The sequence below is a fragment of the Natrix helvetica genome (genome assembly GCF_964273705.1).
Source record: "Natrix helvetica genome assembly, chromosome: 3".
Lineage (NCBI taxonomy): Eukaryota > Metazoa > Chordata > Lepidosauria > Squamata > Natricidae > Natrix > Natrix helvetica.
In genome coordinates this window covers 112,624,785-112,639,096 of record NC_138549.1, presented here as the reverse complement: position 1 = coordinate 112,639,096, position 14,312 = coordinate 112,624,785, and the positions used below count along the sequence as shown (strand labels likewise).

The window sequence follows — 14,312 nt, the reverse complement described above, 5'->3', positions numbered from 1 at the left end:
GAGATACTATCATTTGAAGATTATAGCAGAGCCCACAGCTAGAAGAATGATTAATTCAGTTCTTTTTCCCCACAGGGGACTTTTTAATCCTCCAGAGAAATGGAAATAGTTCTCAAAAATTAAATCTAAGTCCTATCTCTCCCGTCAAAGTCCTATCACCCCTTGCCATCTTTTGTGTGACCTATTTGCTAGGGTTTGCTCATAGATAGGTCACTATTGGACTGTGTTAGAACTTACTATTCAATCCCAATGCTATTCCTGCTGCTGAACACAGATAAGAGGCATTTCTTAAAAGTAGCGAAGGTGGGAAATTGAATGGCCGTTCTTGATCAGACTAATCACATTGCTACGGGGTTTTGGAAGGATTTTTGTTAGGTGTAGCAAATGACAGGAAAGCTTTCCTTGAATTTCTCTTTAATTGGTTATTGTTTCAAAAGCTATTGTGTCTTCATTTAGACAAGAGACTGTACTGCAGTCCCACCAAGACAGGGGCTTTAGGATTTGTCTACTGTCGATTATACTAGCAATACCTTAGAATGCAGAGCCACGGCGATTGGTACAGACTGAACTGACATATTACACTATATATTGTTTGCTGACTATAATTTATAAAAAGAGCCAGAATTGGATGGCTACATACAACACTCAATGCTAAACTAAATAGACCTCAACATGATTTAGTGCAATGTGGGCATTTAGTCAGCTCCATCAAAAGTGATATTTTATTAGCTAAAATGAAGAGGGAGTTTTGTTGGGAGTTTGTTGGGAAAATCAGTGGCACATAAGTAAGCACAATATTATGCCATACCCAAACTCAATAGAAGCGATTCCCAAGATGAATTTAAATGGGGACAAGAAGAAAAAAATCTGGTTCAAGACTTCTGCCTGAACAAGCAAGACTGGTAGACAGCAGAATAGAGATAAAAACAGAGAAAAGAATAGAGGTGAAAGAGAGACAAATGACCTCCTAGAATTGTGATATAGTTCAAGGCCATTAATCAACAGAGAAGTGTGAATTAGTCAATGGGGGGTTAAAATAAAATTGAAGCAGCTAGCCATTCCATGTGGTTCTTTCCCTTTTGCCTATTATGGGACTTGCAATATGCAAACTATAATATATCACTTTAGATCGAGGATTTGCTTTCTCATGGGGGGGATGAGTAGGGAAATTGGGAATGGGGATGGTTTTATGCCAGTTTGCTCCTGAGAATGTAATTGGTCTGTGGGATTTGCAATATAGGTTTGTCTCCTGGGATCAGTCTCTGAAGGTGTCCTGGAAGACTTTGGGGTTAGAACAGAGAAAAATAATAAATTCTTATTTATATTTCTGAGAATATGTTTTTTCTTTAAAAATGTTTAAAAAGTGATCTGGAAAACCATATCTTTATAAGAAACTACACTAGGAAGTAGAAATAGACACAAAGCATTTTATTCCCTTGCATTTCAGTGAAAACTGTCATACGAGATAGAATCTGAAGTTACAAACTGTAAGATTCATTAAATATCACTTCTTTAACCTGATGTTCTTCAAATAATTGGACATCAACTCCCATATTTTTCAGGCAGTAGAGAAAATGGCATGCGGAGAATATTGGGTTAAGAAAGAATGATCTGTTAGAAGACACTGTCCATTCTCCAGGTGGATCCAAACTTAGTTTCAGGTATTTTTCCCAACCAGATGGAATGAGGATATGTGCTAAAAATACACAAACCACACATGCTGTTTAGCAAAGAATAATTTTTCATTTCACACCACTTGATTTAACTTAATTTTGTGCAAAAGTGTAATGAAAAGCTACCCCAAAACCACTTTTGGATTCTATTGCTTTAGGATATGAGAGTCCAAGGTTTCAGTTTTGCTATTCTCTTGTTCATCTGAACTAATGCTTGCTTTAAGTTAGATTATGATTAGCTGAAAGTGAACTATAATCATCCAGCTACACTATATTTTATTTCCTCCCCATCATCAACAAATCCATCTGGATGTCAAAAAGGGTCCTAAAGTTATAAAAAGATGAATATAATAGCCTCACAAAATATACTATAGCAGGAGATTAAAGTGTAAAGGTGATATTTCTTTCAGAAGAAAAGAAATGGCTAAAATAATGCCATTAGAAAGTTGATTCAACAGTTCAGTGAAATTCGCAAGGAAGTTGTAACTAAAAAGTTGAAATATCATGTTCATATCACTAAAATGCAAGTGCCTTGTGAGATGGGTGGCAAATAAATTTAATAATAATTTTAAAAACCAGCCCAGCTGTTTTTTTCAGGAGAATAGCCCAGTCTTGTTCTACAATCAGTTCCTTAATTTGCTCTTCTTGGTTATTTTTTCTCCCATGTCATATAAGTAAAAAATAAGCCCAAGATTGAAAGGATTTAAGAGTAAGTAGATATTACTTTCCAACTCTATCACAGGTACTACTTTAGTTAATGTCACTGATACAATAAGCGATAACAGCAGACTACAACAAATAGTACTTCTAACCAGGTATCAACTATCAGAATACAGGTACATTGGAACTGCTTATCAGTACTGTTTTGTTTCATTACAAAAGTACAAAGATTTTATCATCATGTAAATGATTGTAACAAACAGTCATTGTTATAGGTCAAACAGAAGTGGTCCTATCAAAACAAAACAAAGCGACAACAACAAGGGACTTTATTTTCTAGGCATATAACATGTTATTTTTCTCCCCCAAAACCAGCAGTGTGAACAATCAAATGTCTGACAATTAACTATCCACTCCTATGCATGCTTATTCAGAGATCTCAATGCATTCCTAAAATATTTATCCCTCTGTCATAATAATGGAATCTGGAATCATCCAATGACAACCATCAGTTATGAATGGTTAAGAAATTAATGGTATATTCTAAGATGTGTTTTAATTACAGATTATTGGATAACTAAAATAATCTGGGTTTAATTTTATATGAATGGCTAGGTAGAAAGAACATACTAAGCTAGAAGCACTCAAACCTCAGTATGGCTGATTATATATGTGTGTGTGTGTGTGTGTGTGTGTGTGTGTGTGTGTGTGTGTGTGTTGTATTTGTGCTGATAAATAAATAAAGGGAGACTAGTATAGATCTATTTCAAGCTATTTAGCTCTCATCAGGTAGCCATACCCTTACTGGGAATCGAACCAGGGCTGTATTGCATATTAGGCCGATGTAATTGCCACTAAGCCACAGGCTCTCTTCCTTATCAGCTAGGCCAGGGAAATAGGTATGTATTTGTGTTACAACCCCTGGTATACCCAAATATGGGAGGGAGCTCACTACTCCCCCTTTCTGTCCTTCGGCTCATTACAGAGGACCATCCAGGCAGAAAACCATATTTTTATTTTTAATGTTGCCTTTTTATATTTGTGTTGTATCTGTGCTGATAAATAAGCACACTGAGCCTGTGGCTTAGTGACAATTACATCAGCCTAATATGCAATACAGCCCTGGTTCGATTCCCAGTAAGGGTATGGCTAGCTGATGAGAGCTAAATAGCTTGAAATAGATCTATACTAGTCTCCCTTTATTTATTTATCAGCACAAATACAACACTAATATAAAAAGGCAACATTAAAAATAAAAATATGATTTTCTGCCTGGATGGTCCTCTGTAATGAGTCGAAGGACAGAAAGGGGGAGTAGTGAGCTCCCTCCCATATTTGGGCATACCAGGGGTTGTAACACAAATACATACATACACACACACACACACACACACACACGTATATTCTTCTAACACAGAGACTTTTAAAAGTGGTAATATTACTAGTACCTATTAATCATGATTGTTATATATTGTCCTCAGTATGAGAAATCTGTTAATGCTTCTGAGACATGTTATTGAACTCAGTCCTATTTGGGACATCTCGTACAGATTAGATTTATCATTGTCAGTACAGAAAGCTGTTCAGTACAGTTCTTAACAGAGTTTACTACTAGACAGGTGTGTTAACACTTTTTTCATGGTGCCATATATAAATGCCTGGGTGTTGTTCAGCTAAAATAAGTGATCTAGGCTCAGAAACAAGGTTTTAAGAACAGTGCTTCCAACAGTATTTAAAGCTATGTGATTTTCTAAGCTGTTTTCTAAGAGTCAGAATAGATTCAGCAAAATACATATATTATATATCCTGAACTTACACTTTTGCTGCAATATTAAGTAGAAAGTCATATGTAACTGGATTTCAGTTTGGATATATGCTACCAAAATTCTATGAAAATATATCTATTCATTTTGTGCCTCTGTTAACTTTCACAAGGAAGATGTGGATCTACTCTGATTCTTCATCAGTCTTTAATATACTGACACACAAGAAGCAAATCCTCAAGAGACAGCCCAATGGTTCATTGTAGATGGAAATCCACCATCTTCCAGTCCTTCCATTTATAAACAAGTCAAGCATGCAATATTGTTGCTGACAAGCAAGTTTCTAATACACTTCTCCATGCTCATGTTTGTGTTGTAAGAATGCAATGCTTTCATTTAAAAAAATGCCAAACAACCATAACTACTCTCAGCTTTTTTCTTCCATGCTTTATTATTTTCCTTCCCATTCAACATAACTTTACCTACCCTTCCACAATAATTCCCAAGTCAGGGTAAACATAATTATCTACATTTCCCTTCTATGATACTTAGAGACAAACCAACTTATGAAGTGTCACAATTCACAGTCCTTGACTGGCTAGTATGAACTAAGAAGGCCATTCCCTTCCACTCTGTTAATGACTATATAAGATTTGAGCCATTTCATATAATCTTATGCATTCCAGCTGTAGCACAGTCTTATCAGCTGTAGGGTTTGTTTTGTCAGCAAACTCATTATCGAATGAGTATTTTGTCAAAAACATTCATTCAGTAATATGTTACTAAGCTTAGTTTAAACCAGGGGTGAGATTCTACTGGTTTGGAGCAGTTCAGGCAAACAGGTAGCTCCGACTATTAGCTGGGCCAGCCCACCAGTCCCTGCACTATACTCACCTATATTCCCTATTACTAGTACCTATTAATCATGATTGTTATATATTGTCCTCAGTATGAGAAATCTATTAATACCTCTGAGACATGTTAGGTTGATAGCTGATAGGCATGGCAGAGCAGATTGCCGTGCCTCAGCTGTTTTGCACTGGTGGGGTAGTAAATTTTTTAACTCACTGTGTGCACATACAACGTGTGTTTGGCAAAGCACACGCTCAGCGAATCGGTTGTTACACCAATTGAATCCCACCACTGGTTTAAACCCTATTTACTTCCACACCTAATACTAGTCTACTGAGATTTATCTAGATTACAGTCATGCACACTGACTGGAAGCAGAACCTCCAAAATGTCCGACTGGAATGTTCTAGGGCTAATCCTGATGGCCATAAGGTGGAATAAAGATGGCATAGTTCCAAATCATCCCCATTTAAAATTTAAAGTAAAATGTTCAAGCCTGCTAGTTTAAGTAAGAGAGGCTAACAAATATAATGGTTAGAGACACGTTCCACACAGAGATAAGAAGATTCTGTTCCTGAATTTCATTCAAATACATAAGCAGCTATTCACCTTGGCATACAAGAGATGACGGTGTTTCCCCTGGATGGACACGGGCCGTAATAAACACCACTTTCTGTTCCGCTCCAGGACGAAGATTCACTGTTGAAGAAAGAAAGAGGGTTTTTTTAAAAAAATTAAATCATAAAATTGACATTCCTTTTCCTATATTTATCTGTCATTAAATAAAGGAACTGTGAATTTTGGGGGGTAGGACTGTTCCTGAGTGCCTTTGTTTTGTGTATTTCTAGTTGCCTTTTTTATTCATTTTTCCAATGAAAACGTTGAAGAATAAGCAAGATTTCAAGCAACTGCTCTTTTGAATCAAAACCTTTCAACTAAGACAGTTTTTCTTGACTAAGACTAAGCTTTTCTTCCTAAAGAAATTCAAGGAGTTTAGAAAACTGTTGATCCATAGAACCAAGATATAGAACTTCAGGGGGGGGGGGGGGGGGAATGTCTTTGGCAAGCCAGATAAGAAGCTTTATGGGAAACAAATGGTCAATAACGAAACATTCCCCATTATTGGTTTAGGCCAGGGGTGTCCAACCTTGGCAACTTTAAGACTTGTGAACTTCAACTCTCAGAATTTCCCAGCCAACTAAAAGAATGCCCTTGATATAATCTTTCCTATATTGGATTTACAAAAGAAGCTTGTTAAAGTTTGGAAGAATTTTGTGAGGAAAAAGGAAAAAAATCAGGTTCTATGACATTTGGACTTTTCAAAAGACGAATATGGCATTGGATCAATGGAAATCAAGATTCAGTCCTCAGTTCCAACAAATCTCTTAACACTGGTGAACACACAACAGGGTATTTTTTTTGAAAAACAGTCATATGCCATGCTTTTATCAGCCCACCCTAGTAAATGTACACAAACTTATACCAACAATTACCAAGGGGTTTATCTGCTTTAAGAAGTAATTTTGGATTTAATTAGCAGAATTAATAGAATACTTTATTTTGCCATGTGTGGTTAGACACAAGGAATTTGTCTCCAGTACAAATTCAGATTAGTTTATTGTATAATTTTTGAATCGTTTCCCAGTTTTCAAACTTTAAATATTCAAATAAATTTTAAGTTTAAAAAGTTTAAAAATTCATCACAATCAGTCCTCCTTGTATAAAAGAAACAAACATATTTTCACTGGCTGTTTCAATCTTGTATGCTACCTTTAAATGAAAAGAATAGAAAGGTTGCTCAAATGGAGGGTGCTTAATTGTAATAAACAAACAATACATATGGCCTCAGATTGACCTTCATTAGTTGGTGGCTAGAAAACTAAAAATTCCTTTGCTCTGAAGATGATCCAGACACAAACAGTGAAAGGCAGTAACCTTCCCTGAAGGACAGAAGGAGCCAGGAGTCAGCTGTGCTAATAGATAAGAAGTCCTGATGGATGTATTTCCCTAGCAACAATAGTGCCCACTTTTTGTTTTCACCTTCTTACTAGCAATGTCCAACTTTTGGGGGTGTCCTAACTGTGTTAGTCAATGTAAGTATATTTATCCTTGAGGTCATGATTTTTTGATTGTCCTGATTATAACCCTTTAAAACTCATGGACTTAGAACAAATCCATGCACCTGGTTTGAAAACTTTAATTTCAAGTGCCCTTTTTTCTGTAGCATAAAGATATTCAAGAAATGTTCAATTGATTTAATTGAATAACTAACTTGTCCGTATGCTAGGTTCAACAAATCTACAGCTTCCTGGGACAACAAGGTAAAGAACAACACAAATATTGTTATCAAGAAATAGCATTCAGGGGGAAAATAAAAGATATAATATTTTGCACTGAGTTTATTGTTGCTGGTGCATTGGGGAAGAATTCATTTCCTTTATTTACTTGAGAGTTAGATAACAAATCCTTTCTATTTTGGGACAGTAGCTAGAAAGAAAATAAGAAATGTGATAGGTAGATGCTGGACTGTACAAGATTATTTTTAAAACGTGGAAGGATTGGAGGGAGAAGGAAGGAGAAAAGGGAAAACTGTGTACCATCACTATTCACTTCACTAATAAGAAACAGCAGCACATCAATAACAAAGCTCAGGTTGTCCAGCTGCCAGAAAAAAATGGAGCTATGTTCTTTCATTAAAAGTTAAGAACAGGAAGAATTGTTTAACTTATTTTGGGGGGCTAGCACATCATACAGTATGGTAACTGAAAGAGTTCTGGAGTTTTGTATCCAGTCATATAAACAACAATAATATCACCATATGCGTAAGCATATTATACTGATTTTGTATTCATTGTATGCCACATCATTTGCTATCTTAGAACAGGCATTCTGTGGTGGCTTCTGTTTGCTGCTGAAATGATGGAAAGTTGGGCTACTTACTACCATTTCATATTAATTTGGCAGCCTGAAAATTAGAAGAGTCGTTACAATGATCTAATTTAAGCTCTTGATGTGTATGAAACTGACCTAATAGACAATTGATTTTCTTTCCTTTTGGTTCTGCTGACCGTGGGGGAAAAATGCAAATCGGGCATTGTATTTGCATGCTAATTTTATTGCACCCTTGTGTCTTCATAAGAAGATAAAAGTTTGTGCTAATAAAAATAAAACATTTCTGGTTCTAATACAAGCAAATGTTTATGCAGGCAGGTAACAAATTGGTTTGTCATTTAGTAAAACATAGCGAATGCAATAATCATCTTTAGGCAAAACAGACTGGAGCTTTTGCTTAGCTTTTAGCTTTCATTTGCAAAAATCACTTTAATGTACAGCAGAATTTCCAAAATAGGGTAATAAGAAATTAGCACAACTGTTGCCTCATTCCTAACTACACAGAGTACATAGTTATTCAGTTCTTATGGCTGGCCAGAGGAAAGGATTATAGGGAAACATAATCAATTTATAGAATTATATAGACATCTGCAATTTATAGATTAGGGAGTATTTTAGAAGTGTATTGTACTCATAGAAATTATTCTTACGTCAACATTTTGAATGCATCTCACATATCACTGTGACAATGCCGATCACAGAGCAGGCATATGAGTTCTTTGTTTCATTGTGTTGTCTTCATCTTGTGTATTTGCATTATCTAACATTTTCCAAGAGTATATAACGCGATGAACTATGATGGTGCTTTAAGTAGCTAGGGACCAACAGCCTGAGATTGCCAGTCAAAATCGGTTGACCTGTTTTTGATCCAGGAATAACAAAAGAGCACCTGTATTTCTAAGTATTGTATTACTCCCATTCTCCCTCTAACACGTTTGCTCCTTTCCCGGCTGAACGTCCTTGGTGCAGAGGAGGGAAACCATGCAAACAATTTCAGCATTAATACTTGACTGCATTTCAGCTTAATAACCTGGAGAAGGGATGCTCCTGTCAAGCAAAAGACCAACAATATCTTTTGCTTTTGGGTTTGTGTATGTGTGTGTGAGAGAGACAGGGGGGGAAGGGAGGGGGAGGGAGAGTTGTTATCAAATATAGAAAGTCAAAAATGGCAAAGCAATTTTGAGTGAGAGGATTTTCTCCTCTTCCACTCTCGATTTGTTTGTTTTTAATCAGCGTGAAGTCTTAGAAGCAAACCTTTCTGCCTCTCTGCTTTCTGACACTGTCGAGCCCAATGGCCCTACAAGGAGAGGGAATTAACTAGCACAGAAAGGCTTCTATGTTTATGCCTTCCCGTCACAAGCCGGCTTTTGCATTTAGATTAACCATAGGTATCTGCATTTTTTTTTAATATAGGCTCCACGAAATGGAATAGGAAACAGGAAGATGAATGGCATGTTATTTGATTCCAAAAGGCAAGATTACAGTAATGCACAATTAAATGAGCAGAAAGTGGTATTTAATGTCACCTGCATGCATTCTCACTGTAGCATGAAGTTTAGCAGACAGGTCTTTCCTTCGGCTGCTCTTTTTGCCTCCTTCCCTCCATTTCTATTTATAAGACAAGTATAGATAAAGCTCTGTGCCCCTCAGAGTGCCACTGCTAAGAATAAATGGAACATCAAATATGTCTCCTGAAAGGCATACATCATCTTGTTAAATTTGTCGGATAATCCCAGAACGCTAGAAACAATTCTCAATATCTCCAAAATGTATGTGTCCTACAAATAATATGTGGTATAAAATGAGGGAGGAAAAATGCCTCAAAAGAAGATTCAGGGAATACAATTCAATATCACCCCCCTACACACACACGTACAAAACAATAGTTGTACTAGTACAATAGTGCTAGTTAAACTGCTGTTAAACACTCAGTCGCAAGGGAGATCTGGAAACATCAACATTTTAGGTATGAAGTTAAGCAAATGCCTTGATATTTATAAGTGGTTTCACTGTTTTGGGGATGCGTTTCAGTTGCTAATGTAAATTGTATGTGAGTAACAGAGAGAATTTAATACAGGGTGGCTATACATTCAAATGTGAAACAAAGAACAATTTGTCTCGGCAAACAGCTGTATGTCACACAAGCAATTTATGAAGATGAGACGAAGAGCTGCCACAATTTGTGTTGATGAGACATTTCACATCTCAGCCTGCTGTGGCCAGTAAATGGCAGAGGCCCTGGGCACACAGAGAAGCCTCTTCTACCTACTGTAAGTGTCAGTCAAAGCAGGAAAAGCATTTTTAAAAATGGCTGCATTGCTCTTAACAGCAAGAGGAAAATGCTGCTTTATGAAGTACGTTCACAGGGATTATTCATTTGTAGAAGAGAATTCTCTGTCTCCTTATATATCGCCATTAGAGGGTGCATGATTTGAAAGAAATTCTTTGGGCCTTCTGCAGCCCTGCACTTCTCTGCTCTTCATTAAAGTCCCTTGATTTCTTTTAGGTTAATGCAAGAGCCAGGTGTGTGTGTGTGTGTGTGTGTGTGTGTGTGTGTGTGTGTGTGTAAAAGTGTCAGGGCTATAAGGAATCTATTGGTTAAAACTAATATAACTCTTAAAGGAACAGCATCTTTTTTACCCGCCTGGTAAAAGAAGTCTATTTTAATGAAAGCAGCATTGCTCAAGGGAAGTCCAAAGCTGTCCATTCAGATCATTTTCAAAATGTGCACAGCTAGCTAATCTGCATAACATTCATATGCAAAGGCAGTATATTGCTGAATGCCAATTTCTAAGCAGTAATAGCAGGAGAAAGCAACTGGCATTAAGTCATTGTGTTATTATGGGGAAAAAAATCTGGATCTGATGGCTATTTGGTTTAATCCAGCTAAGCTTTTCTTCCCAGCATCTTATATCCTTATCTGATGATGATGATGATGATTTAAAACTTTATTGCAACCATATGAGTTTTAGCAAAACAAAATCACTTATCAACTCTAAAAAACATAATCAGCGGACTTGTTCCAACAGCAAAACATAAACAGAAGCCCAACTATACATAAGGTACTTAAAACGTAACAATCATCACCAGATAAAGTATAAGCTTGATATTAAAATATAAGCCAATACAATGGCTTATCCAGTGTAATATTGGAACAATTCATTTCCTTGCTGAAATTGCACATCACACCACTTTGTTTATTTCTATAGGTAAATTTTGCAAAATAAAACTCTCATCTTTATTGATATGATGAGGATTATCTCTGTTAACATATGGAATATTCAGTCATGTTGGGAAATGAAATCCAATATATCTGAAAAAAGAAATATTGGCAAAGATTCAGTTAGCTAATTAGACATTATTTTATAAATTTTGAATTTCTTTTACTCATAAATGTTTTTTTCTGCTTTAGAGTTTAATCACCTCATAAACTCTTAACACAAAATATCAAGAAGCCTTAATTAGAAACTCAATATGAAATATAGATTCTGATGAGTTCATTATTATGCAAAAAACATATAAGTACGAAGTAGCAGAAAATGAAAAACATTAAATTATACACCTTGAAAGAAAAGAAAGCATATTTCTACAGAGTAAATTGTAGTGTGTTGTTTTTTTTTAAAAAAAATGCCAGCCTAGGGAGAGCTTTTAATTAAAATCAAAGACAAGTTTAATTGTCTATGGGGAAAAAATAATCTAACCCAGCAAGAACTAAATTTATAAAATAAATGCATACTGAAGCCCAAGGGCCTTATTCTCAACCATCATTTATTTAAGGAATGGGATATGTTGGTAGAAAAATACTATCAATGAGACGTTATATATTTACCTCTGTGAATGCATAAATTAGCCTGGCTATATGTTTGCCAGCTCTTGGTACATGGATATTTTTTTCTTCTTTGGCTACAAAGAGAGATAAGAATTTTGATACCAAGCAACTAGATTCCCTGCCTATAATTGTTGCTTTCTGTACTAACTGCAAACTTTCCACTGCAAAAGCAGTCTCTGTGTATCTAGTTTGCCTGTTTATGTCTGTAAACACCAATAAATTAAAATGGTTAGTGGTACTGAAAATCAAGAGAAAAGAATATAAATGATTCCTACGGTCACAAACTCTTGGCTTAACCTGGGCTGTTGCAGGGACGTGCGGTCAGGCGAGGCAGGGGAGGCAGAGCCTCACCGCTCTCATCATGAAAAGAAAAAAAAGGGAAAAGGGAAAAGACACACATGGTCCGATTCCCTGCCTTCCTGAGTCAACTCGCGCTCCGCGGTTCCCTTCATGTTGACTCAGGAAGGCGGGGAATGGGACCATGTGTGTAGGAGGCTGAGGCTGCCTCAGCCTCCTGCACACATGGTCCCATTCCCCGCCTTCCTGATGATGTCACCAGCCTCACCAGCCATAAACCTCACCGCACATCACTGGGCTGTTGTGACAGTAAAATCAGGGGAAGAAATAATGTGTACTAACTTGAGCCCCTGAGAGAAAGTGTAGGTTCACCTTCATTTTACAAAATAATTAATCAATGGTATTTTCTTGTGGTGGCCACTCATCTTGTGACAGTTGGCTTTATGCCATCTTCCTTGGTGTGTCCATCAGTTTTGATGAACAGGTTGAACTGACTTGATAAGTAGACTAAAATGCCAGTGTGTCCTACCACCACGCTATTTGCGAGACAGAAAATGTTAGTTCAACCACTTCAATGCTTCCAGTTTCAGCAAAGCAGATTTCCCCCTTTCTCAATACCTAACTAGTTTTTCTTCCCAGGATGTTACTATGCATGGAAACTGGCTGTGTACCAATTGAACTGAATTGCATTTTACAACTAGGTGTTTGATTAAATATATTTTTTCTTGCTCTACCCTCATGTTATCCCCAAATCTTTTTTTTTTTAAGACTAGGGGACTCTAAGTAAATTTGGGATGTTAAGAGGATATCTGGGAAGGGAAGGCAGATTTATGAAAGGGATCCTGTTTTATGAATGAAAATGCACTTCCCAATCATAAGGTGTAGATCAGTTCTGGAATCAAATTTGCACAGAAGGACATCAAATATTGTATCCAAACCTTGACATAACTTAATAGCTACAAGCACATTGATTTATTGCAGCTTTGTCATTGACTTACATTCATCTTTTTTAAAAAATGTGTGTATTCCCATTTACGAACCTTCTGATGAAACTATCATCCTATAGCTGTGTAGAGAGAAGGGTTTCCCTTTTTCTTCATTTTGATCTCTTTGTAAAACCATTCTTGTGAGCTAAAGAAGTCTGCATGCTGAACAATACAGCCGAAGAATATTAATGATGTCCCTCCACATGAAAAGCTTAATTTTTTTCACAGACATAACAGCCCACCTCAGATTCATTGTAGCTTTTAGCATTTCTGCAGTGTAATTTTTGGTATATTTTAAGAATACATTTCTTCAGATGATAATCACAAAGCAATTTACTATTATTGGCATTGGAGCATGCACAGATCTTTGGGTAGTGGCGTAAAGTAGACGTAGCAAGAACAATACAAAAATTAACAATAGTACAATTTAGAAAGAGAAAGGCAAGGCTATTATCCTAGCCTAGAAATCAGGGACATACAGAGGACAAGCATATATATCTATAGCTCCAGAAATATCCTGTCCTGCCAATATCAGTCTGAAGGTAGCACATTTTTCCTTGTTCTCTATTTCAGGAAGTGGACTCAATGCCAATTTCTCTGGGGCAATTATCTTTGCAGTATTTTTTTTAATGTTTGGATATTTTCATTTTTCTGTCCTTTGAGGTCAATATTCATCTGCTACTTTTCCTCTTTTTTGAAGAGCAAACTGTTCTATAGAGGGATTTTGTAGAGAGATTCCAAAACAAAGAGGATACAAATCACGTTTACTGGTCAGCTCTTGTCCTAAGCTTTTAGAGATGGGTGGAGTAAAGTCAGGGGTAAAATTCAGCAGGTTCTGATAGGTTCTGGAGAACCAGTAGCAGAAATTTTGAGTAGTTTAGAGAATCAGCAAATACCACCTCTGACTCGCCCCAGAGTGGGATGGGAATGGAGATTTTGCAATATCCTTCCCCTAAGGAGTGGGGAGGGAATGGGGATTTTGCAGTATCCTTCCCCTGCCACACCCACCAAGCCACCCCCACAGAACCGGTAGTAAAAAAAAAAGAATTTCACTACTGAGTACAGTGAACATTGACCCAAAGAGGGAGAAGAACATTCTTTTCCCAAAGACCAAGTTAATATTTCCCTGGCCATCTCTTCTGATGAGACTGATCTCAAAAGTTCAAGAAGCCAAAGCATGAATCTCTGAACTTGGCATCTTAGATTTTATTTTTATTTTTCATGTTCAGACTTCTGTGTTGAAAGGAAAGGGAAGCCTTAGAAAGTAATGGGTGTCTATAATTAATGTCATCCTTAAAAAGAGAGAGGTGAAATGTTTAAAAAGTAACCAAATGATCATGGAAAAAATCTATATATTTTT

At 36.6% G+C, this 14,312-nt stretch overlaps 1 protein-coding gene across 2 annotated transcripts in view; it reads right to left on the bottom strand.

The window, feature by feature from the left end:
- The window catches only part of BEND5 (BEN domain containing 5), a 918,531-nt gene that overhangs the window by 253,737 nt on the left and 650,482 nt on the right, over positions 1-14,312 (bottom strand). For both annotated transcript variants that reach the window (XM_081947742.1, XM_081947743.1), the window contains exon 7: positions 5,558-5,647. In XM_081947742.1, the coding sequence (XP_081803868.1) occupies positions 5,558-5,647 (90 nt within the window). The remainder of the gene's footprint in view (positions 1-5,557; positions 5,648-14,312) is intronic.